General features: G+C 35.9%; 1 protein-coding gene across 1 annotated transcript; it reads left to right on the plus strand.

Annotated features, from left to right (window-relative positions):
• LOC123672116 lies at window positions 1-26563 on the plus strand. Its single transcript, XM_045606106.1, has 4 exons — window positions 1-266; window positions 19000-20068; window positions 20450-20458; window positions 25345-26563. The coding sequence occupies exons 2-4, from the start codon at window positions 19032-19034 to the stop codon at window positions 26384-26386; spliced, it is 2088 nt and encodes a 695-aa protein (XP_045462062.1). The 5' UTR covers window positions 1-266; window positions 19000-19031; the 3' UTR covers window positions 26387-26563.
• The last annotated feature ends 1052 nt before the right edge of the window (window positions 26564-27615 follow it).

Below are 27615 nucleotides of genomic sequence, written 5' to 3' on the forward strand. Positions count from 1 at the left end.
ACTCATTTCTCCCGACTCGATCGGCTGCCGACGAACAGCCGCCACTGGTCCGCGCCTTTGCCTGCTCGTTGCAGCCCGCGGTCTCGTCGTCGCGAAACTCGCAAAAGTCAAAGTCGGGTCCGGGCAGCAAGCAAGGGCCGGCCGCCTGCTTCTTCTTTCTCTCCCTCAGTCACCCACCTGCAGTAGCCCGAAAGGACGATGGACGACAACCGCCAGAGCGAATGATGCCGGCCGAAAATGCGGACGAGACGGACCTTCGAAATTAGGTAGGTGTTCCCACAAGCCGTTTTGGGTCGACGTACCTCGTACCTCCTCCATCTTCGGCATCTTGGAGGTTAGGTCGTATGGTTCCGAGAGTTTCGGCCGTTTTTAATGGTTGTTGTTGTTGCTGCGGTGTGAGTTTCGTACGGTTCGGCTTCTCCGTTGTTGTTCCAGGGTGCTGCTTACAGAACGTGAGGTTTTTTTCTTGTATTTTTAACGTTTCTTTTGTCGCTTTAACGTCCGCTTATTGGGGCGTGTGTTTTGTTTGCATGACAACGCGTCTCGCCGGGCCTTTAATCTTTGTTAATATCGGGCCGTAGTTGTGGTTTTTGTTGTTCTAGGTGTACGTTTGTGTCGAAAAAAGTGTGATTACGTTCGTTTTGGGAGTCGATCTTGAACTGGTCCTTCAGGTCGGATTACTACGATCGAAGAGTCAGTTCGTTTTTGCTTTATTTATGATGTGCATTGTTATTTCAATGGAAAAATGGAATGAATATGGGAAAGGTTAGATTTTTGCTTCAATTACAAGGGATGTATGCATATAAAAGGATAGTTAGTTAGTTATACGGCTGTATATTGAAAAGTGAAATTAGTGTAGGTGCAAAACTTCGAATTTTGGGTTATCATCGTCTTCAAAATAACTTCAAACCGTCAAGACGTTGAACGTAAGGACATTATTTGCGTTAACCGATTTGTAATTGTATTTAATTTCGGTATTTCGAAGCGATTGTTATGGTTTTTGTTGTCACTTTATATCCGTTTGTATTTAACGTACCTAGTTCAATAACTTCTATTGGCAGTTGATCTTGAACTGGTCTTTCAGGCCGGATGTCTTCAAATGAAGAATTACTTTGTTTTTGTTTTATTTATGATGTGCATTGTGATTTAAACATTGTCAGTATGCGGAACAAATTATTCCTAACTTTATAACATGGAATAAATATACGAAGGGTTAGGTTTGTTATTTCGATAACGAAGGTTGTAAGCATAAAAAAAGGTAATTAGTTATACGGCAGCATATTGAGAAGCGAAATTAGTATACATAGATGCAAATCTCCAAATTTGAGTAATTGTTATTTTCAAAATAATTTCCTACACTCAAACATTGGATTATTCGAACATAAGAACATTATTATCGTTAACCGATTTGTGGTTGTTTATTTATTTATTCATTCATTCCCGTCTCCCAAACAGCGAAATCTGCTGGTATCGGAGACTTAGTTTACATAATAATTCTTAAACAATAATAATTTGATCAACAAAAAATAAAACAACAAATAGCATAGTTTACTGGTATCAGATGACTACAATCCCAGAAATACTTTGTTTATACTGAATCCAAAATTGTGATTGAAGCCTTTCTGTAGCGGTATGCCGCCAAAAAAAAAACAAATAGACTTGAATAAATATACAGAGTTAAATTTATTGCTCAGAGTGTTATAAACAGTATGCATAAGGAGGATAAGTAGTTATGTAGTTACAGACAACATATTGAAAAGCGAGAATAGTTTAAATGGAAATCTTTCAATTTGAACTATTATTAGTGCTCATTTGTGCAGCATTAAATAGCAAATAACAATTATACACAGAGAGCTACAACACTACTTCTTCCATTTAATTGAAGATTTTGGAACTTTTTGGGCTTGTGCTCCAAATCTATGAAATTTTCGAATTTTGAACTGCGAATGGTCTCAAACGATAAAGTTACACTCACTGATGACGAATCCGTCCACTAATTTAATCCTGTTAGTGTGCTCCGTGAGAATAGCCATTTGAAATTTAGTTTTTTTGTTTGCATTTTGATTTAGAATGCCAATTTCAAGCCTTGTACGAAATTTCATGTCGATCACAACACAACCATATAAAATTCAAAAAGAACATTAAGAAAAACTTAACAAATATGTATTTTCGTGATTACAAATACGAGATTTCGCATGTATGTATATTATATAGAATAACAATTTCAAGCAATTTAGCTGATCTAAGGCTTTCGTTACGGTTTCTATTTGTCCCACATACAATTTTAATCGTTGAGAATGAGAGTTGATCTTGAACTGGTCCTTCTAGCAAGCGTGATAACTTCGAACGAGGTATTTCCCTGTTTTTTTTATCAGTTCATTTATAATTCGCATTTTGATTGTGACTTCTCTGTGCGATTGTGCCGCCTTCCATAAAAATTCGAACTTTATGACATAGATTCGAATAAATATACAAAAGGTTAGGCCATAATTACCCATATCAAATTAAAGTCGTTGTGTATATAAAGGAAATAATTTGTTATGCTGTAAAACATTGAAACTCAAAATGAGTGTCGATAACAATCTTCAATTTTGTTCCATCACCGTCAATAAAGCTCTGGTATTCGCTTTATTGAAACGTAAATATTCAATGCTTATACACTTGGACCAACTTCTAGTCTTCATTCTTCCAGCAATTAGCTCCAATAAAGGAATGAAAGAATTTATCGATTAGCTTCAAGATCATTATACTAACTGAAGATTCCAAAGATAATGCAGGAAATTTTATCCTAAAGTCACTGAAAAAATAAGTCTGTTATAACTGTTTGAAATCTGAAAAAAAAAGACGCTAGAAAAAAGTAAATTTGAACGAAAAACCGAGGAAGCATTAACGTGAATTGTATGTAGGTACCTTTATGTGGTCTCTAGGACGCAATTGGCATTTGATTGTGTTACACTGATTCCCTGTGTAAAATATGTAGAAGAGATCATAATCAGAATTTGGTTTTTCTTAAAACTTAACTATCAATTGAATTCCAATTGTTTCATTGTGAAGATATTGAGCAAAACATTATTTTCTCCTGGTTTGAAATTGATGCAATTTGTAGTGAAAAACTTCCCCTTCAGTCGAATTTCTTTTAAATTCTGATGAAAAATTTCGCCCACTAATTCTCGAGAAATTTTAATCTAACAAAAAAAATTATTTACGTGGAAATAACCACGAACTCTTCTATCGAATTGCAGGAACTAGCGAAATAATAAATCTGTAAATCAATACAATGGAATAGGCGCTGAAAGCATTACATATCTCATGAATTATTGAACAACACGAATGATGTTTTATTTGATAAGTCCGTTTTGGTCCACTTATTCAAATTAAGTTCGGTACATCAAGGAAGGTCTAACGGTAGTTACAAACGAAGCTCCAACAAAAATTAGGTGTTGAAGTACACTGATCGACACAAACAAGAGAACACGCTGAATCTCATATCATAATTGATACACCAGAGTTCTTTAGCTACATCGAACGCAAGCGAAAGTTCTAAAGGGTGTTTTTTTTAGAGCTATAGAACTTAAATTGCAATAAAACAACGATGGATTATTCGTTATTATAAATGTTATTTATCCGCAAGATAATCTTGTGGCATTACATTTTAAATATGATTTCTGGCATATGACCGCCACGGCTGGCTCGGATGTAGTCCAATCTGGACGTCCAATTTTCGATGACTTTTTCCAACATTTGTGGCCGTATATCGGCAATAACACGGCGAATGTTGTCTTCCAAATGGTCAAGGGTTTGTGGTTTATCCGCATAGAATAATGACTTTACATAGCCCCACAGAAAGTAGTCTAGCGGTGTTAAATCACAAGATCTTGGAGGACAATTCACAGGTCCAAAACGTGAAATTAGGCGGTCACCAAACGTGTCTTTCGATAAATCGATTGTGGCACGAGCTGTGTGACATGTTGCGCCGTCTTGTTGGAACCACAGCTCCTGGACATCATGGTTGTTCAATTCAGGAATGAAAAAGTTAGAAATCATAGCTGTATACCGATCACCATTGATTGTAACGTTCTGGCCATTATCGTTTTTGAAGAAGTACGGACCAATAATTCCACCAGCCCATAAAGCGCACCAAACAGTCAGTTTTTCTGGATGTAACGGTGTCTCGACATACACTTGAGGATTAGCTCCATTCCAAATGCGGCAGTTTTGTTTGTTGACGTAGCCATTCAACCAGAAGTGCGCTTCATCGCTAAACAAAATAAAATGGACGTAGTGCGCGATACGTATTCCGCACAGAACCATTATTTTCGAAATAAAATTGCACTATTTGCAAGCGTTGTTCAGGCGTGAGTCTATTTATTATGATGAATTGCCAAACCAAACTGAGAATAAATCACTTGACAGCTGTTAAATCGGTCGCCATCTTGAACAGTAATGCCAACTTAAAGTTATATACCTCGAAAAAAAACACGCGTAATTTAATATTTCACAGGGTATTCCAAAGTCGATTCTCACTGGGAGCATTTCGAAAATATATAACTCTTTGAGAAAAAATCTTCAAGGACCCCCCGATCTCATTTTTTGAAGTAATAAGATCAGAAATCGGATCGTAAAGATCTTGCTTCGTTTCAAATATATTTTTTAATTCATTTTTTGTCCATTGTATAATTCTGAGTAAGTCATATATAGGGTGTCCCATTTGCAAAACTCTCCCCTACATTTTAAGACGGTTTTTAATTATTATAATTAGATAAAGTTTTTTTTTTATTAAGTTTTCTAATATCTCGAACAAAAACCAAGATATAGCGAAATTTTTGAAACATTCATTTCTCAGAAACTAACTGGAGAACGGTGCACGAAGATTCAAACTGTTATCCAACATCTACGAGTAAATGCAAAATATCATCTCCATCGAATTCGTAGTTTTGCAAATATCAAGAAAATAAAAGATAGAGATTGGTTTAAGGAACCAGAGTTCAAGAATTTTGATTTGGAATGCGTTAATATACTGTTTTCATTAGTATCACATCAACTTTTTCCATAAAAAATGAGCGATTACCTTTATCACGATCGAATATCATTGCTCCATTATATGGGTAATTTGATATGTTCGATATGTTCTTCACTGAAAGAATCCAATAATGATTACAGAAATGACGAATGGAAAATAATATGCTGAAGATAATGGTAGTAATAAAGTATCATATAGCAAAATTCATTATGAATATAATTTTCAGAGAATTTATTAGATATTACATCGTCCTAATTCAGATTATGCCATTTTTATTGGCATAACGAATTTTCCAATGAGAAGTGATAAGAAATCACATTTGAAAACGGAAGTGTATTCTGTAATCGTATGAATGTTCTTTATAGTAAACAAAATATTCATTAGTTGTGTTAAAACAGAGCTGCCGATAAAAACAATCACTGCTAACTACCACCAATTTACATACTACTGTATATTGTTCAGAGTAAGGATCAATATCTTTTCATTTTGTTCTATCTATATTGAAAAAAATATTATAACAAATCCGACCTACATAGATGAATGATATTTAGAATTAATAAAATATGAACGGTTTTATTCCAGTCAGCATATAATCAATATTTTCTTATAAATGAAATTTTTCTATGGAGATATGAAATGGAAGTCAATGCATATAAAATTCAGTTAAAATGGTCTTTATGGAATTAATAAATAAATGATTCACAATCGGTTTCGTTAATGATAACTCTTCAGTGGAACGATGAAAGCAATAGAAAATTATACTTGACTAGATTACCTTCTTCATTCATGAATAATAGAATCATAAGTTTCTGTTGAATTATATTTATTCAGTCAGAATATCCTTGGCCTTTTCCTTTTAGATACCATTATTAATTTTGAACTAGGATAAAGTCTGGAAAAATATTTGGATTCTGCGCATTTTGGAATTGTAAGCGTTTTCGGTTGGAATAGAATAATGTATTGTTGGTATTCAATCAGAAAAGTTCGGGAAATGTAATGAATGGGACCAGGAGCTTTTGAGCGTTTGTTCATGCATGTGTTATGTGAGGTGTGATTTATTAAGATGTCATTGTTTTGTGTTATTCTATTTATATGAGGGGTTCTGAAGATTCCAGCGATTTTTTTGAATTGATAGACTGGATTTGTTGTTACCCAAAAAATGAGTTAAATTTTTTTTCGATATTCTGATTCCATTTTCTATGGGTCTAGTCAGGCGATCAAAATGAAAGTTCATAAAAAGATTGGAATTATAGTTCGGTCGGATCTGTTGTTACTGAATATTGAGTGATCTGTCACCTATTAGGCCAATTGAAAAGTCCCCGGTCTGATGCAAAGATGACGGTGCTAGTATTAAAACCATATATTATAATTTTTAGTTAGTATCAAACTTCAAATGATACGTGTCAAAATTTGGCAGCATTAGTTTGTGAGATATTGCGTTGTGAGTGTAGCTACTTTTGTTATTTGATAAAAGATGGAAAAAAAGAATTTAGTGTGCTGATGAAATATTGATTTTTGAAGGGAAAAATACAGTTGAAGCAAAATCTTGGCTGGATGAAGAGTTTTTGGGGTCTGCACCAGGAAAATCAACCATCATTGATTAGTATCTAAGTTTAAACGTGGTGAAATGAACACCGAAGACGGCGAACGCAGTGGACGACCAAAAGAAGCTGTCACCGACGAAAAAATCAAAAGAGTTCACAAAATAATTTTGAATGACCGTAAAGTGATGTTGATCGAGATAGCAGACATTGTGAAGATATCATCTGAACCTGTACATATCATTCAAGAATGTTTGTACACGAGAAATCAGTATGCAAAATGGGTGCCGCGCGAGTTCACAATCGATCAAAAGCAACAACGTGTAAATGATTCTGAGCAGTGTTTGAAGTTGTTAAAGTGAAATAAACATGCATTTTTGCGTCCATATGTGACAATGGATAAAACATGGCCCCATAATTTTACTTCGGAGTCCAATCGACAGTCAGCTGAGTGGACTGCACACGATGAACCGAATCCAAAACAAGGAGAAACACAACAGTCAGCTGACAAGGTTATGGCATCAGTATTCTGGGATGCGAAAAGTATAATATTCATTGATTTCCTCCAAAAGGGCCAGACCCGCAACAGCGATTATTATACAGCGTTATTGGATCGTTTAAAGGAAAACCCGTTGAAAAACGGCCCCATTTGAAAGATAAAAAGGTGCTGTTTCATCAAGACAATGCGCCGTGTCACAAATCATTGAAAACAATGGCAAAATTGCATGAATTGGGCTTCGAATTGCTTCTGCATCCACCGTATTCGCTAGATATGAACCCCAGCGACTTTTTCCTGTTCTCAGACCTCAAAAGAATGCTCGCTGAAAAGAAATTTAGCGCCAATGAAGAAGTAATCTCCGAAACTGAGGCCTATTTTGAAGCGAAAAACTAATCGTTCTACAAAAATGGTATCGAAGGCAACTATGTTGAATAAGGAAAACCGAATTTAGCCAAAAAATATGTTTTACTATGGTAGACCGGGGACTATTCGATTGGCCTGTTACACTTTTGAATCCTTTTCAATAACTTTATTGAATACCCTGTATATGATTTTCATGATAAAAATTTCAATTCATATAAAAATAACCTACATTTTCGATATAAAAATATTCCACCTGAATATTTCAGAATTTAATGTTTCATTTCAATTCAGCCTTAAGTAAATCAATGAATTCGCCGTAAAAAATGAAGTGAACATAAAATTCACCATTGTAACGATAGAAAATGTGTTACGGAACATTTGATACGTCGAATACAGAGAAATTTTACAGAATAATGTAGGTATGATAAGGATATAAATCGATGAATCATCATATGAGAATGCGGGTATTCAAAAAGTCATGAAAGGAAACGTTCCCGTGGAATTTTATTATTCTCTCGAATCGATAACGTCAGTTTCCTACAACAATACGCGGAGAGAGAGAATGGCTCACAAAAACTCAACAAAAGGGCCATCGGAAAGTTTTACAGCAATTTCCTGATCATATCCTCCAACACAAAGAAAATGGCTATTCCGTCTCTGGAGGGGGTTTTTCGGTCGATGGTTCTATAATAAATTTTCCGCGGAGAGAGAAAATAAAGCAGCCCCAGTGATGAATTAGATTTCAATGATGACAATTTCAAAACTACCAATTCGATCGAAAATAAATGTCGCATTCTCAGAAAAAAATCTGAAACTAAATAGATAGCTTGAAAACCACCATGAAATTTATAAATTGAACAACTTTTCACCAAATGGTCAATGGTTTCTTTCACACCACACTCACATAGTGGGCTACCAATAGAATGCCATTTGAAGAGCATTCTATTGCAACCATCATGATCAGTCCTAAGTCGATTCAAAATACACCAAATTTTCCTGAGAAACTCTATTCCGAACGCCAAATGCACTTGTCACTTTCATTAGATTGAAGGAAAGTAAAGGGTGTTTTTTTTTAGAGCTATAGAACTTTAAATTGCAATAAAACAACGATGGATTATTCGATTGACATGAATTTTATTTATCCGCAAGATAATCTTGTGGCATTACATTTTGAATATGATTTCTGGAATATGACCGCCACGGCTGGCTCGGATGTAGTCCAATTCGATGACTTTTTCCAACATTTGTGGCCGTATATCGGCTATAACACGGCGAATGTTGTCTTCCAAATGATCAAGGGTTTGTGGCTTATCCGCATAATGACTTCACATAGCCCCAAAGAAAGTAGTCTAGCGGTGTTAAATCTCAAGATCTTGGAGGCCAATTCCAAGGTCCAAAACGTGAAATTAGGCGATCACCAAACGTGTCTTTCAATAAATCGATTGTGGCACGAGCGGTGTGACATGTTGCGCCGTCTTGTTGGAACCACAGCTCCTGGACATCATGATTGTTCAATTCAGGAATGAAAAAGTTAGAAATCATGGCCCTATACCGATCACCATTGACTGTAACGTTCTGGCCATTATCGTTTTTGAAGAAGTACGGACCAATAATTCCACCAGCCCATAAAGCGCACCAAACAGTCAGTTTCTGGATGTAACGTGTTTCGACATACACTTGAGGATTAGCTTCATTCCAAATGAGGCAGTTTTGTTTGTTGACGTAGCCATTCAACCAGAAGTGTGCTTCATCGCTAAACAAAATTCGCTTATGAAAATCGGGAACAACGGCAATCTCAATTGCACTATGTACAAGCGTTGTTCATGATGAATTGCCAAACCAAACTGAGAATAAATCACTTGACAGCTGTTAAATCGGTCGCCATCTTGAACAGTTATGCCAACTTAAAGTTATATACCTCGAAAAAAAACACCCTATATTAATCCACATAGGTTTCCGTGACTTCAATCCGGCAGTTTTAGTATCTGGGAGGTAAGATACAATTGGAAATAAGTTCGGGTAGAAATGAAAATTATTTCAAGATTTCTTGACTGCAACCTGTCTACGAATATGAGGTAGAAGAATTTGTGATAGCACTGGTAATGTAAAGGTGTGGATCTAATAGTTCCTCTGATAATTCTCATAGAAACGTTAAGTTGTGTATCAAGATGAGCACTATTGAACCATACAGAACAACAGTATTCGGCAGCAGAAAAAACCAAGGTGAAAGTTGCTGAACGAAGAGTGCTGGCATCAGCACCTCATGAAGAACTAGCTAGTTTTTGAAGAATATTCCTCTATGCCTAGGATTCCTAGGGGACAACCCTACTGAAATGTAGAATATTTGTCCATATAGATTGGACTAATGAAAAGCATGACATTTCAATGTCTGGATCTATTTTTGTGATAGCGTTTCAGTTGAAAAGATCGTGTTATTACTTGTAACAACTATCGCGTGTTTAGGAAAATAATTACTAGATGTAGGTATCGTATTAATACTCCCGTACATCAAGATGAAGTTATAATTGTCGGCATTTTTAATTAAGCGTTGTTTTTTTTATTCGGACAAACATTATTCACTGCGAAAAACTTCATTTTGTTTGTGAGGACACGGTTTATAGAATACGTCAAAGTTGAGAATAAATGGATGAAATGAATGCTGTCTCCTTGATAAAATTTGTTTGATTCCCATTGATATGGAAATACCATACCAAATACCAGAACGAAAATTTTGGAAAAATTTGAGAAATATTAACTACAACTTGAACACTTCAAGTTTAAGTTTGAAATGCAAGGAATCTAGGTAAGACAAGTTTACTAAACCCAAAAATTGAAATTTAGTTTTTCAAGAAGAAATAAATATTACTTGTCCTCTTTTCACATAGAAATACACAGATACTAGCAAATGATTAAGACACAATATAGTTGTGGAAATATCTTTGGAATGGTGGAATCACTCTGCTAAATGTCGATATCCATCAAAACAAAACAACAATACAATCCAATGGTTAGGGTAACGCAACATCTTCTTCTAGTTTCAGTTTGATTCGAATCTCTTCCCTTGTAGGTACCTGACAACCTGATGTCTGAACTTAACCGTTCAATACGCTCTATTTGTGATGACGTCACACACCGCCATTTTTGGTTATCCTGTCAGTGTTCGGAATCCAAACAAATAAATTGTCATTCAAATTAGTACGGTGTCGTTGAAGAAATTGGCTTATTTTGATAAATAGGATTTTTAAGAAACGATTTTACTATTAATTGATAGACAGAAGGAACGAGATTAATGCCAGTAAGTTCGAACTTGAAGTTCAACTAATAAACACGGCTTTTACAAAATCTGGGGAATGATACAGGATTCAAACTTACTGGTATTAACCTCGTTCCTTCTGTCTATCAATTAATACTGAAATCGTTCCTCAAATACTCTTATTTATGAAAATAAGCCAATTCCTTCAACGACACCGTACTAATTTGAATGACAATTTATTTGTTTGGATTCCGAACACTGACAGGAGAACAAAAATGGCGGTGTGTGACGTCACACTAATAGAGCGTATTGGCAAAACTTATGAAAATTTTTCTCGACAACCAAATGTTTTGACTACGTCCCTGTCTCGATTAGAATTAATAGTGGACTTAACACTCTACGCAAACTGCATTTTGCATTAATAATATCTCGATCATATAATTCTGTTATTCCGTTTGAGTAAAGAATTTAGAGTATTGTGTGCAGTTCATAGTGTCAGTAAACAGTAAACTATTCTCATAAGGATTATAAAGTAGACTCGAATTATGCGGTCCAATCACTTGAAAACTCCTATTGTGTTCACTACTCAACTTTTTCAAAGCCTTGAGATTTTAAATGCATGTATTATATATCGACGTCGATAAAAAACCAATGGTAAGGACTTGGATGTGTATATTACCACTAATTAGGCATTGTAATGAGGTCTCGTTATGGATTGTTCATGATTGGAAAGTAATTAGTTGAGCCATTTTGAAAATCTTGACTTCCGTAGAATTATAGTTATCGTTTTTTTGAATTTATCGATAATTATGCTAAGTGGAATGATATTTACTAGAGCTATTGTAACGATGATATGGCTAATTGTAGGTAGTTATTGAAGTTCGTGAATTAGATCCATGAATTTTGAAGGCTAAAAGTTCAACATTTTGGAGGAAATCATATTAGTGTTGAAACTTTTTGTATACTTTACCTCATTTTATATGTAACTTGAGGCCGAAAAGGAAAACTTGTAGAAGACTTGATTGATCTTGAATACTGTATTTTATATGCAACAATCCAATTTGCCTATGAAAACAAACATAGATGTTCAAAACAGCTTGCTACTGTAGATAAATGTAACGACTCAAAAGTTTGTTGTTAAATGAGTCTTTTGGACTGCAGCATTATCGATCCCATCTTGTGTTACCTCTGACGGTTGAGCATCGCCGGCAACGATTACAGTGGTGCAGAGAACGTCAGTAGTGAAATGTGGAATGGCATCAGGTGTCCTTTTCTGATAAATCTCGATTCTCCTTGAGTGCACATGATGGCCGAAGAATCCTTAGACGATGTAGGGGAGAAATATGTGAACCTTAGTTTGATGTTAAGCGTCATGTACACCGGACAGGAGGCGTTGTGGTATGGGGTGCTATTGCACATGCAAGTAGGTCACCTTCAGTCTTTTTCGAGGCAACCTGACGTATCTGCGTTACCTTCAAGAAATAGTGAAGCCATATGTTCTGCCTCTCGAGCCTTAACCGGCTTGAGAATCTAATATTTCTGCAAGATAATGCCCGACCTCATGTTGCCAGAGTTAGTTTAAACTTTTTTGAAGCGACCCATGTGAATCTTTTGCCATGGCCGCCTAGATCCGCCGATCTTTCGCCCATAGAGCATGTTTGGGACATCATGAGCAGACGGCTTGGAAATTTACCCCAGTTCCCATAGACTTTGGCGGCTCTAAGACATGAAGTACAGGTAACTTGGGATAGTATCCCTCAAAAAGAAATAGACCATCTTATTGCATCAATGCCGAAACGTGTTGGGGAGTGTATAGATAATAGCGGTGGACAAACATAGATATTATTGATAAATTTATTAAAAAAATTGTCAACCCTTCGTTTTTTCTCCAAATTTCAATCATTTACTCTTTGCTCTACTATCTATGTTTTACCAAAAGTCCTTTATTATTATTATTATTAAAAAAAATTTGAAATTTGAACAGCTCCTTCTGGGTGTTGCAGTTTATTTGTCAGTTAGTATATTAAGTTTCTAGTTCTTGTCGTACGGGAGTTACCGTGTTTACGGACGGACAGAATGCAATTTGAGCATGGATTCGCCAATCGAACCTTATCGTTTGAGACCATCCCCGGTCCAAAATTCTAAAATTACAGACGAAATGATGAAAAGATTCCTGTGAAACCTGCCGCTCCAAGTACCGACCACACCTTATTGTGATCGTGGGAAATCCTACGATTTTTCCGATGGTGGCGCCCGTTGAATAATTCACCACAGCTGTCTCTCATTATACAAGTGCGTCATTCGGAAAATATGAAAATGACAATAACGTCCGATTAAGGCGATGAAAAAAGCCACACACGTATGCCGGCCACGATTCAAACTAGTGAAATTCATAATGCAGGTTAAATCGACTTTGAGGCCGAAGTTCCGTTGAAATCGCTCTGCTGTTTTTATCGATTTCCGATATATCTTTCAATCGATGCTCGTTAACGTTGTTGTTCTTGTAATTGGAGGCAAACACGGACTTGGCGATGGATCCACAAAGGCTTGGCAACGGATCAGATCCGCAGGATTATCCCTAGTTTTAACGTTAAGGAAAGCGATCAATCTCTACCCCATTCCAGAACGTAGGAAATGTGAGAGATGGAAGATGCCAAGAGGGATTACCACCACGTGGTTTTCCGAGTATCACTCAAAATTCATTTCCCTTCTGGTGCAACTAGGATGACCGAACTTTGAACGGTCATCACTTCATCTTCTTTTTTTTCGAAGAAAATAAATAGAGGGCAGCATGTACGACGACTTCCACGAAATTATAATCTTACCTCTTTTGTAATGATTTTTGGTGGGTTTTTTCACGAAGATTTCAAAAATATATTAGTGCTTCGCACAAAGTACCGGGTTTTCCACCATAATTTGACCATAATTTGATTTTGAGGTAAAAAAAAATGTTTTATACAAAAGTTTCTCGAAATTGACTAGTGTTTTTTAAAATGATTTCACAAAACGAAATAAATACATAGTGGGCAACATATTGATTACTACTTCATTTTTCCTGTATATTTTTCTATATTTGACTAGCTCTTTTTCCTCTGATTTCGAATATATAACATATGTTTGGCCTATCTCTCTTATTCTGAGTTCCACAGAGTTTCAAATTTTAAGAACCACCTAGCTAGCTAAGTAATCAGTTTTCAAGTGAAAGGATGCGATAATTCAAAATGCCCTTTTTTTTAGTTTTCTCATTGGTAACGATATATGATATACGTTTGTTATTGAATGAAACTATTCATCGAATATGCACTACACAGAAGCGGAAAATTTTGAAATATTTCCACCTTATGTGAAGAACAATAAAAATAAGAGAGCTACAAGGAGAGAATATATGGAGTTGCATCCAAATCATCCAATTCCAATTTATAGTGAAAAACGTATATCATATCGTTGCCAACGAGATAACTCAAAGAAGGGTATTTTGAGTTATCGCAGCCTACCACTTGAAAACTGATTACTGAGCATGCCAGGTGGTTCTTAAAATTTGAAACTCTGTGGAACTCAGAATAAGAGAGATAGTCCAAACATATATATTCGAAATCAGGGGAAAAAGAGCTAGTCGAACATACAGGGTGTTCCATTCGAAAAAATGAAGTTGCAATCAATATGTTGCCCACTCTGTGTATATTTCGTTTTGTAAAATCATTTTAAAAAACACTAGTCGATTACGTGAAACTTTTGTGAAAGACATTTTTTTATTTATTTCATTTTTTTTCATTCCCAAAATGAAAATATTCACTTCCTTCCATGTAGATTATTGTTCAATACAATTATGTGAAAACCCCATAAAAATCGGTGATTCGTAAAAAGAAGTCTCTCTAATTTCGTTTTAAACTGAGCAGCCACGTGGTGGTGTTCCCTCTTAATACTGAATGTTCAGTTAAAATATTATCCAAGGAACATAAAACCCACTGACCCACAAACCTTATAAACTTCCAAAAAGCTATAACGATTACATTCAGGTGTTACTCGATTTCCCTTGGTTTTTCTCGCATTTTCTCCATCCACGTAGGATGGGAAAATTGCAGGTGGTAGAACCCGGCAGTTTTCCCGAATCTAAGGTCCATTATCGGAAATAACGAACCGGAATGAGGTTATGATCACGTCTAGGCGGCGCCTGAACCGAACGACGTTTCGTCGAGCTCGTTTTCATCACGATTTAATCGCAATCGCGTTAAGGCTGGCGCCCACTACACCGAGGCGAACAGCAGCGGATTACGGAACGAGGACTTGTCATTTCCGGGTAATTGAGTGAAATGGAGCCCTTTGAACCTTTAAGGATAAAGGTGACGAGCATTTTAGACTGATTCTGAAGACTGTAAGGTGGTTCGTTCGTGAACTTTCATCCAATTCTTAGTTCCAAGTTAGTTCATTAGTTCCTACTGTTGGCCAGGTGACGTACCACGGTTTTGGCAGTGTGCGATGAGTTTAACGTAAACAAACTCTCATTGACTTTTATTCGATGACTAGAAAATAGATCGAAGGTCACGAGAAGAAAATCACCATTGATCCAGTGCTAGTTCTCGATATGGTTTCCAACCAGTTCTAAGTTCATTAAATTCCGACTCAAAAAAGTGATCCCATCTTCTTGCTTATCTTCGATACATTTCTAAGTACAGATAAAGACTGTAGTTCTCAAAAGAACCAGTTCGGAGGAGTAATCCCATCGATGGACTGACTACTAGTTCTTGTCATCTTCGATCTTAGATTCGTTTCTAGTTCTCTAGATAACATATGAGAACTGGTTTGTTTAATAGGTGGAATTATCGAACTAGTTCCTGGTACATTTAGTATAGAGACTTAGAGGATGAACTGCGAGAACTAGGAACTGTATCGGAAGTGACAAGAATTAGTTCTGAGTGTTTATAACCAATTAAAACTGCTGACTATGAGAATCTCAGTCAATAAAGAACTATCTGAACGAAATGAACTGGAAACTGACTCAAAAAAATCTAGTTCTTATAGCCTAAGAAGTAGATGGGATTTTCGAACTAGTTCCTCGTACATTTATTTCAAATAGTTCTTGTGCCTTAATGCGATTGATGAACGGTGATAACTGGATTCGAAATGGAAGCAGCTAGTACTCAGTGGTCATCGGTGTGATCAAACATAAGAGGTTTGGGATCTCAGCCTGTAACTAACTATCTGAAGTAAACCAACCAGGAATTCGTTGGAGCTCATCTAGTTCTTGGGGGATAATCGAACTAGTTCCTGGTACATTTTCTACATATAGTCGTATCTTTCTTGTATGTGTGTTCGTGAGAATCTCAGTCTATAAAAATCTATGTGGACAAAATGGATGACGAACTGACTCGGAAAAACTAGTTCTAATAGCCTAACTAATCAGTGGAATTATCGAACTAGTTCCTGGTAAATTTACTCAGAGAGTTAACTGATAAACTGCGAGAACTAAGAACTGTATAGGAAGTGGTAGGAACTAGTTCTCAGTATTTATAGATTATTAGAACTGCTTCGTTTGAGAAGCTCAGTTGATAAAGAACTATCTGAACAAAATGAACTAGGAACTGACTCGAAAAATCTAGTTCTTATAGCCTAAATAGTAGGTGGTATTTTCGAACTAGTTCCTCGTACATTTACTTCAAATAGTTCTTGTAGCCTTACTGCGATTGTTGAACTGTGATAACAGGATTGGAAATGGAAGGAACTAGTTCTTAGTGTTCATCGGTGCGACCAATCATCCGAGGTTTGGAATCTCAGTCTGTAACTAACTATCTGAAACAAACCAACCAGAAACTGGTTGGAGCTCATCTAGTTCTTGGGGGATAATCGAACTAGTTCCTACTACATTTACTACAGATAATCGTATCTTTCTTGTATGTGAGTTTGTGAGAATCTCAGTTGATAAGGAACTATATGGAATGAATGAGGAACTGATTCGAAAAAAAACTAGCTCCCATAACCTAACTAATCGGTGGGATCATCGAACTAGTTCCCTTCGCGAATTAGGCTCGGGAAGTTCGCGCCTGGCTTTATTCGCGTGGGAAAGGCTCCCACCGCTTCCTGTTTCGGGTTCCGTGCAGGGAACACTTGACCTATTTACGATGATGTCTATTGGAGCGGAATGATCCCTGAGGGGGTGAAGAGAGCCGAGGGGGGATATGACCGATAAAGTGGCCTACCTACCGTAGGTTGCGGTGAACGTACACGCTTTAGACGGGCCGCAATTTGCGTGGAAACCGCCTCGGGTTCCTTACATGCAGAGGGGGCGGCATGGGGGGAGAGGCTTTGAATTTAATCGCTGTTTTATTGAAATTAGATTGATATCTCGGGAGAAACTGGAGAAAAATTGGGATCGTCTATTCGGCGTAGGTTTCTTTCGGCGGATGGTTGTTAACTTTGCGTTGAAGTGGGCGGAAGTGAGTGGGAGTATATTTGTTTTTAATTTCGTGTCTCGACGACGCGGATGAAAATGTTGATTTTTGTTTCCTTCGTCTGAGATTGCGTCTGTGTTCGTTTATACAGAGGCGTACAACTTGCTTCCGCCGTTTTTTCGAAATTCGAGGCTTTATTTTGAAAAGTTGGTTATACATTTATGATTCAAAGTATTGTTCATCGCTGGCCACTACTTTCTCCCATCTTTCAGGCAGCGTACGAAACCCGCGTTGAAAAAAATGGTCATTTTTTGAAGCGATCCACGAATCGATCCAATTTTTTATTTCTTCATAAGACCGGAAGTGCTGGTCAGCCAGGTCGTGTGCCATTGATCGAAACAAGTGATAGCGCGAAGGTGCAACGTCTGGAGAATACGGCGTGTGGGGTAGGACTTCCCATTTCAACGTTTCCAACTATGTCTTGACCTCTTTCGCAACATGGGGTCGAGCATTGTCATGCTGAAAAAACACTTTATCATGTCTCTAGTTGTATTGCGGACATTTGTCTTTCAATGCTCGGCTCAAACACATTAATTGCATTCGATAACGATTGCTTGTGATTGTTTCAGTCAGTTTTAACAATTCATAATACACTACGCCGAGCTGGTCCCACCAAATACTGAGCAATACCTTGGAACCGTGAATATTCGGTTTGGCTGTCGACGTGGAAGCATGGCCAGAAGATGCCCATGATTTTCTGCGCATGGGATCATCGTAATGAACCCATTTTTCGTCTCCAGTCGCAATGTGATGCTGAAATCTCTTCCGTCTTTGCCTTGCAAGCAGCTGTTCACAAGCGAGCAAACGCCGTGCAACATTCTTGGCTTCAACTCATACGGCACCCGATTTTCTTATTTTTGAATCATTTCCCATGACTTTCAGGCGTTTTGAAATGGCTTGTTGCGTCACTCCCAATGATCCAGCCAATTCTTGTTGCGTTTGACAAGAATCTTGATCAAGTAATACCTCCAATTCTGCATCTTCGAAAACATTTTCTGTTCCACCGCCATGCTGGTCTTCGACGTGAAAATCACCGTTCTTGAAGTGTTGAAACAACTCTCGACACGTTCCTTCACTAATAGCGACCTCACTATAAGTATTTGAGAGCATTCGATGAGTTTCAGACGTAGATTTATTCATATTGAAGCAGAAAATCAAAACCTCCCGCAAATGACGAGAATTAGGCTGACAATAACCGTTCGAAATGTTGTTTTCTTGTTTATTTCTTCTTCTTCTTCGTAATTCTTCAAATCTGCATATCCTGCATATATCAAATTGAAAGTTTGCATTTGGTTGTTGAACGACAATTTGAAACCTTGCGCAAAATTTCATGTTGATCGTCTAACCAGATTTTCATAACTCCATCAAAAGAATGCTCGAATTCCTGTTTCCCTATTTTTACCAGGCATACCACATCATATCGACGCAAAACTGAACACCAGCCTGTTCATTCTCTCATGGAAAATTTTAAGCCCTGTAGCATTACCAAATGAAAACAAATATTTACCCACTTATCGATTGATTATTGACTAAACGAATTGTTTGTTTTGTTGTTAGTTTAATTTCATTCATGGGTTCATATTTACATTGTTAACATAACATGTGAGGAAACACATTTCATCATTAAAGATCAAGGGAATTCAGGATACCTCAATGAAAATGACTGTTTGGTGTAGTTTAAGGGATAAGTCTGGAAGATATGTTATAGTAAACTTGATGGAGATTCGCTGATAATCCATACTACAGATTTTCACTAACCAAGAGTTCACAAAAACACCACACATTTTGCTATCCTATATAAACTTTTGTTAAAAGTATCCTGGTTCATCGAATCCTTTCATTATGACATAAAATTTCAACTTTTTTCTTTCTTTCAGGATGACAGAATCGCCAAGCACACAGCAACAAGATGACGACTAAACGCAATTGGCCCAACTTCGCTGTCCCGTTCCTAGCCATCCTCATCGTAGTCACAGTATGGCAGATATTCTACTCCCCCAACATGCCCACAGAGATCCCTCAGTACACCAAGGCTGCTTACACCCTGTACACCAACCTGAGCAACTACATCTACCCCGTGGAAACTCTAACGGACACAGATTACAACCAGCTTATCGACCTAAATTTCACCTTCCAGATGAACAACTTCGTCTGTAACGAAACATCACCCCTAGTTCTAGTCATGATACACACCTCCCCCAGCAATTTCGCGAAGAGGAAGACCATAAGAGAGACCTGGGGGACGTACAAGGACAAAGTCAAGTACCTGTTCGTAGTTGGAGACGTGGAGAACTCAACCTTAAAGAGGAAGCTGATAGAGGAGAACCAGAACTACTCCGACTTCACCCAAGGTTCTTTCAAGGACGCTTACAGGAACCTAACCTACAAACACGTGATGCTGTTCAAGTACGTGATCTACCACTGTCCCGAAGCTAAATATATCATCAAGACAGACGACGACGTCTTCGTCAACATGCCTACCATGATGAACTTCTTGACGCAAGACATGTCGCCCTATGGTGCTGGCAATCTTCTGTTCTGCAACACGAGGGTCAACTCTAGGGTGCTTAGGAGCTACAGATCAAAATGGCGGGTGTCTTTCAGCGAATACCCCGCCAAAAACTACCCCACCTACTGCCCTGGCTGGTTCTTGCTGTACTCGCAAAATGTTGTATTCGAACTCTACAAGGAAGCCCAGGTTGCACCGTATTTCTGGATCGACGATATCCACCTCACAGGTACCTTATTCAAGAAGCTCAACCTGGTGCACGAGGACTCCAAGCCTTACATGATCAGCCTACAAGAAATGGACGATGTGGTCGACGGTGGAAACATTACGAGGCCTTTCTTGATCGGGCAGCCGAATCTCGAGGAGAAACAAATACGATCCCTCTGGTCCTTTGTAGATTCCCATACCGTACCTAGAAATGTTATCCACGACGTCTAGCTAGATACCAAAATGTATTATAGATTGAATATTTTTGTATAGAAAGAGAGAGACCGAGGAGAATACGAAAAGGGAATCAAGAGGTTCGTAAATGCACCAACATAAATGTCCATATTAGGTCTATTTTAAGAAATAGTTTTTTATGATGTTCGTACCGCGTGAATGAAGTGATATTGTGATATTAGAGAACAGGTAGTTTGAAATTGTACAATTTTACAACATTAGAATAACGCAAATCTAGTGTAGGGAATATCACAATATTAATTTATTTACCCCAATAATAAGTTGATACCCATCCTTGTCGATGATGAGCTCAGATACTGTTTCACTTATCTATTCGCATTGAAGTTTAACTAAGTCAATGTTTGATATCTTTGTAGCCCAGATAGGTTAATGAGACAATGTTTTTGTTGTTGAATAGGTGGCCTTACGTAGAACTCTTTCAAACTTACTCGTATTGAATGTTGAATATATTAATTCACTCTTCATCTAAGATTCATGATTCAAAGTTTCAGTGCCAAATAAAAAAAATGTAAAAATGAAGAGAACTGTAACATCACTAAAGTCTGTATACTATTAACTTTAATCGAGATTTTTATAGTCAATGTCATTAGTACAGAAACTAGAAGAATCCAGGTCAACCCACAAACTATTCAAGAACAGAAATGGACTATTTTCGTGGTTCAAATGATGTTATTATAATCAAGACTGTTCTCATATGCCAAGTTTCCCTTATTTAGCAATTTTGTATCAGTCTAGACTTTTGAAACGCCAAGTTGAAATTACGTACAAAGTTATTTTTAAACAGAGAAAAATAACAGAAACTTTGCAAACTATAGTATATTAATATGGGTAAGATGTAAATAAGATATTCGAATTTTTGTGCCTCTTTGCAGCATTTGTAGATCTGAAAAAAAATTGAGGTACAATCTTTCGAAATATTTGATTTATAGCAGGTAAATTTAGATTTTGGAGAAGGAGCTTTGGAAAAAGACTCAATGGCATCATTCCTAAAAATTAATCAGTATGCATTAGTCATTTTTGTGCAATGTTTGTTCACAAGATGTCCATATACATTTTAATTGTAAGTGATAATTTGAAACTGTGGAGCTTTCGAATAAATCTCCTAAAGGCTAGAAATATTGAAGGCCTACAATGTAACGTTATTTTAGCAGAAACTCAAACATTTCCAGATTTAAATTTAGATATTGAAAGTGCCTTATTCAGAAATGAATAAGTTTCGATTTCGTAGCATTTATTTTTTTGTTACTTTTTTGTAATTTATTTACGAGGGTCCATTTTGAAGTACCTTAAAGTAGAGTAGGTATTTTAAGTTTTTTTTAATTTCAGAGACTGCAAATTGAAGTTCTCAAAGGATGAGACTTTTTTTCAACTGAAGACTGTCTATTATTTACTTGTGAGGATTTTAGAGTATTTATATTGTTATGTTGGTTCGTTTACCTTGTGATAAATTCTTAAGTAAAATTAATGAGTATGTTGTTTGAGTCTTCTCAATTTGCAGCGCTTCTACTATGTACTTACACTTTTTTTTATTTTTCAAGAGGTCAATGTATATTTTTAGTAATGAATATATAAAAACATTTCCTTTTATACACATATTCGGGGTAATGTTTGGTATGTTTGGATTATGGAGTACATATAGCATAGTTTTTTGAATATATATAACTAAAACGATGATCAATTCAAATTGTAGATAAGTTGAAGGTTAAAAAAATACGTACATACAAATTGTTATTTGCTTAATTGATTTCGAGACTCTGTGAAATATTTTGAATAAAAGCAACAAGAAAATATTTTAGTTTTTCTATCCTGTCAAAGAAAAGCGAAGATTAAAGAGATTTTATTATTCATAAAATATTTTGATACATGGTTCTACCATTGATTTTTCTTGCTTTTTGATCAACGCTTCAATATCATCTAGAACTCTTCACCATGCTTCAGTTTCTCATACAGGGTCACTATAAATTATTGTAAGCCTTTGAAATTTTGTTTTTACTAATATTGACTACTATTCTAGAGGGCAAAATTTCAAAAATTACAATCATTATTAGTGTACTAATAATTCTGCTTTAAATTTTGTGAACTCTCTATTTCCCAACGAGCAATAAGTATTAAACAGTTTTCAAGTCATTGCTTTGCTTGTAAACCTTTTTTTACATAAAAAAAACAGTGTTTTATCAATACACGAAACTCGTTTTCATCTAATCTTCGAACAACATTAAATGTAGCGTTTAATATCGATTCAGAATTATTTTTTTTCTTCTTCAACCACGATAGTGGCTTCTATGTGTCCGTTCAAGCCTATGAACCCAGATTTAATTTTTATGTTCTGTTATTTTGGAGCGCATTTTTTGAAGCTTGGTACAATAGACAAGTTATTTATATGTCTATTCTCGGCTTGGTATAATATGAACCATAAACATATTATAATTTTTTGTCTATATACAGAACCCTTGAGTATGAAATAGTTATTTTATATTCTATGTACAGAACGGTACTGGTGATGCCATCTGTGCGGCAGAACCGGAACTATTAAGCGATGAGTTAGGTGACCAACAATTATTACAAATGACTTGGTATATCCTAGATACGAACAGGGGTAAGATTTTGCGTTATGCTGGGTCTCAAAATTTGTAATAATAATGTCAATCATTTCATTATTTGATAAATACACAAGTCTAGTCGTTCATTTTACTCGAGACAGTCAGAGAGCCAGAAAAAATCCAAAATTAATATCGAAAAAATACCCAATACTTGCATAACCAAAAACCGAGAGAGTTGAGATTTTGCGTGATGATAAAAAATAATTATTTCAAGGTTCTGCAATTTTTCAAGTTAATTAGAACCATAGAAAATTCAAGAATGCTATTGGGAAAAACTTACTCAATATTTATTTGACAAGTCTGTCGGGCTGAGATTTTGCGTCTTCATACAGAAAAACAATTTCAAGCTTTATGCAAAATTCAAGAATAATACCTAGGTATAGAAAAAAAATGAGTTGAGCACTGAGATGTGATTAATGAATTTAAATTCCATATACCTACACACAGTTTTGTGGTCTCTAAGGGTGTGAAATTTTCCACGACAAATTCGCACATTTGCGGATGTAGGTAGGTCCTCGATAACTTCATGAATTCAATTCTTGAAATGATTGTGGGGCATTAGCATAGACCTTATTTTTCGAGTGGCCCCAAAGAAAAAATTCTAAGAGTGTTAAATCACAAGATCTCTGTGGCCAATTACTGAGATCTTGTGATTTAACACTCTTAGAATTTTTTCTTTGGGCCACTTGAAAAATAAGGTCTATTCTAATGTCCCACAATCATTTCCAGAGTCCTGAAGTTATTGAGGACATAACTACATCCGCAAATGTGCGAATGGGCCATGGAAAATCTCATGATAATGGTATTCTTTTGAGATAGAGACATACAAAGGATTATCAACTTCAAACAACAAAGCATTTGTAGATGTAATCCCAGTATTAGCAGAGGAAATGTAAACGGGGCATCATACATTTCAACGTATGATCCAAGAGTACAGATAAAAATCTCAGCAAAAACTCTGTTTCCCCGTACAGGTGTAGTGATTGGTTTGTGTATTTGTTTACAAAATAAGCTGACATATTTATATTGATAAGGATATAGTGCTGCAAGTGTAGCTGTGGTGGTCATTTGGCTGATATCGTTTTTATCGTTAATGACATACCTACTTGCATCTTTACAATATTATAAACAATAATTGATTTCTCTTAAAATATACTTTTTTTTTAATATCAAAATGAAACCTGTTATTGGAAAGCTACGCAGAAAAAACAATTTTCTTTGGAACTGTATCTTTTCACCTGAGCCGAATCTGAAAAAATGGTAATTGGTAAAAGTGTTTCATCAAATGATATTCTTGAAAACATGAAAATTAAGTGATCTAATTTCGAATTGTGTTTGTCTTCACTTGATAGACATCTAGATCTATCGTATAGTAATTGATTAATACTACACATGTATTATCAATTAATTAGTGTGTACTATGTATTAGTTTGCCATCGAATGAAGTGCTAACAGTTTGTCTGCGCAGCATTGTTACATTTTATTCGCCCTTTATCTATGATTCGTACTTTATCTATATTATTCTAATATTTTCGAAGATACGGACATTCTTAATCATTATCATTTCTTGTAAGTTAAACACGGATTGTATAGAAAAAGTGCTTAGTTCCTCATTTCACAAATAAACGGAAATGATGGTTTCAGATGTTCAAATTATTTTATAAAATATGATTGATAAGGAAAATATGTCCCTGGCCCCTGAGTCGGTGTTTACCTAGACTATTTATAGATAATTATAACTAAGAAAGTGACAATTGTAGTGTTGATCCAACCACAATTGCCGATTATTCAAATTGTAAGTATCTAGGATTATAATTGACGTTTTGCAAGTTATCAAATATTTGTAATGCAATTATTGCATGATATTTTGACCTCTCAAAATATTTCAATAATAATTCATGTTTTGTTGGTTTGATTTGCATTCTGAAATTATTAATATTTGGAACATATTCAATTGAATGTTTCTTTTGTTTCAGATTTTTGGTTTCAATTCAATATAGTTTTATTTTTTTATGTGAAAAGCATTTGTTTTTGTAGAACTTTTCTTTGAAGCATTATTTTTAAAAATATCAACATAAAAGAAAAGCACTCACTTATATCATTTTCTCACAAAATTCCGCATTGAACTATGAACTGTTTTTTTTTTTAGAAAGAGTTAATTGACAATATCATTAGTATCTATTATTATCTATCTTTAATTTCGTTCCAATTGCAGTATATTGAGACTAACGACTCTTTTAACATGAAAAGTGACATGCCATGAAAATATTAAGTGGTGTTTTCATTAATCATTTTTCTCGAACAATTTTCTTGACGGAAAATTATATAAAAATAATAACTGCATGTTCAAGATTTAGATTATCGCATATTATATTATAGCATTTTGTTCCTCTGAGTAATTCGCAGAGTGAATATATTTTCTCATAAAAAAAGTAATATATCTGATGAAATTCATTCACTAGTTGAAGGAGATTACGATGGATATTTTATTGAGTAATCACTCGACAAATGTCACAATATGATTAGGTATATATTACAAAAATGACTTTTTTCTAGGTGAATCGATTAGTCTCAATCAAGTATCGAAGCAAAAAAGAAAACGATCAACCAGATACCAATTACAGAAAAGACAAGTCTGTTCACCGATGAAGGAAACTCATAGAATCACCGATGAAGACCAGATTTTTCCTACTTCCGATGATACCAATATTGATCCTTTTCTACCTCTTGTACCAGATATTCCAAGAGCCAGATGACATATCCAACGTGCCACACTCATATATAGCCGAGATCAAAACCTTTACTAAAAAAGATAGTGAAAACCACAACCATCGTCAGTATAACAATGGAGACTACCACCAACTCATCGATATAGATTTTGAGTTCAGAACTCTACCTCTTACATGCAAGTATCGCCATCCTTTTCTTCTCATATTGGTCCACTCAGCTCCTGTCAACTTCGAGAAGAGGAAAGCTATAAGGGAGACATGGGGGAGGTCTAGTGATAAAGCCAAATTAGTCTTTCTGCTTGGGTCCAGTGACAATTCAGGGACTACAGAGAAGATGAGGCAGGAGTTTAATACATATTCCGATATGGTGATAGGATCTTTCGTAGATACCTACAAGAATCTAACTTATAAGCACGTTATGGGTTTCAAATACGCTTTGTACCACTGCAAAGAAGCTACTTATGTCCTGAAGACAGACGATGATGTCTTTGTCAACCTGCCGAGCTTCGTGGAGTACATGGAATCAAATGTATCTCCTTATGGAGCAGAGAAACTTATAATGTGCAACGTTTGGCATGGCGCACATGTTTCCAGATCGTACAAGTCAAAATACAGGTTCTCAATTAAAGAGTATCCTTCAAGAACCTTCCCAACTTATTGCTCTGGCTGGTTCATACTTTATTCTAATGATGTTGTGTATGATCTTTACGTCAGGGCTCAGAATTCTGAGTATTTCTGGGTAGATGACGTGTTTGTAACAGGGATTCTCGCCCAGAAATCTGAACTTACTCATTTTAACATACGGGATTTTGTGATATCCAAGAGTAAAATGGATAAGATTGTTTCTGGGGTTTGTGATGGTTCCAGTAGGAAGTTCTTGTTGGGTAGACCGAATATACCGGCAGATGTCGTGAGGAAACTGTGGACCTGCGCTATGTTGAACCACGAAGAAATTTATTCTTGAATTTAGATACTCTTTGTGTATTATTTTGGAATATTTCGAGTATTATTTGATAGACTCTTAGGTGAATTAATTTATTTGAATTATGTTCCTATTAAGTTTAAAGTTCTGTATCGATTTGAATCTAAACTTTAATTTTTTCATTGTAGTGAGTTTAATAAATCATTATTTTTGGATTTTTTTTGGCTATTTTTGACACTTCACACAATTAGTCCAGGATCTAACAAGTAGAAGTAGAAGTGAAGTTTGTTCGTCAATAAACACTTTTTCAAGACTTTTCTTATCTTTTCTGTAGAAAAATTGACCCGTTAAAATTTTCTGTGTAGATGTAAAACAGCAATTTCAAGCTTGATGTGGAACTTCGTATTGACGGTTCAATAGAAACCAGAGGCAGAATATTGAAAAAAATAGCAATATTTCCACAACATAGATCCGACTACGTTGAAATTCAGTTTGTAGGTATATGTAAAATAGTTACTCAAATATTCATGTCGAATTTCAGTAGGATTTATCAATAGAACATAATTATATATACAAATATATAGATTTGTGTTTGTTACATTGATTTTATATTTGTACCAGTTCTCAATGAAAATATCGCTTTAACATTCGCCTACTGGATAAATTAATGGTCGAATTCCAGCCTCCACAACTTAGGCGTATTATTTGTTGATGAAAATTTTTCTCAAAAAACGTGAATTTTAGAAAATTTTTCTTGAATACAATGAAGACATTGCTTCCGCCGTTTTGCAATAGATGGCTGTAGCGGTAAGTGATAGTCGAAATGAATAGATCCTAGATGTCATACAATAAACTAAGGTATTCGTAAACATTACACCATCGAAATATTAGTCGATTTATGACTGCATCATAATGTTAATCTCGATTAAAGATGTCAGCTTACGAGCCAAATTCTCGTTCTTCGCGGGAGGTTTCAATTTTCTGCTCTAAAATGAAGAAATCTGCGGCTGAGGCTCGTCGAATGCTCTCAAATACCTATGGTGAGGTCGCTATTAGTGAAACAACGTGTCGAGAGTTGTTTCAACGCTTCAAGAATGGTGATTTCGACGTCGAAGACCACCATGGTGGTGGAATAGAGAAGGTTTTCGAAGATGCAGAATTGGAGGCATTACTTGATCAAGATTAGTGTCAAACGCAACAAGAACTGGCAGAACCATTAGGAGTGACGTAACAAGCCATTTCAAAAAGCCTGAAAGTCATGGGGATGATTC

This window comes from Harmonia axyridis, chromosome 2 (assembly GCF_914767665.1).
Source record: "Harmonia axyridis chromosome 2, icHarAxyr1.1, whole genome shotgun sequence".
Taxonomy (NCBI): domain Eukaryota; kingdom Metazoa; phylum Arthropoda; class Insecta; order Coleoptera; family Coccinellidae; genus Harmonia; species Harmonia axyridis.

Bases quoted from the DNA above. Each gene is read 5' to 3' on its own strand.
- LOC123672116 (XM_045606106.1), top strand. From the start codon at position 19,032: ATGACGACTAAACGCAATTGGCCCAACTTCGCTGTCCCGTTCCTAGCC.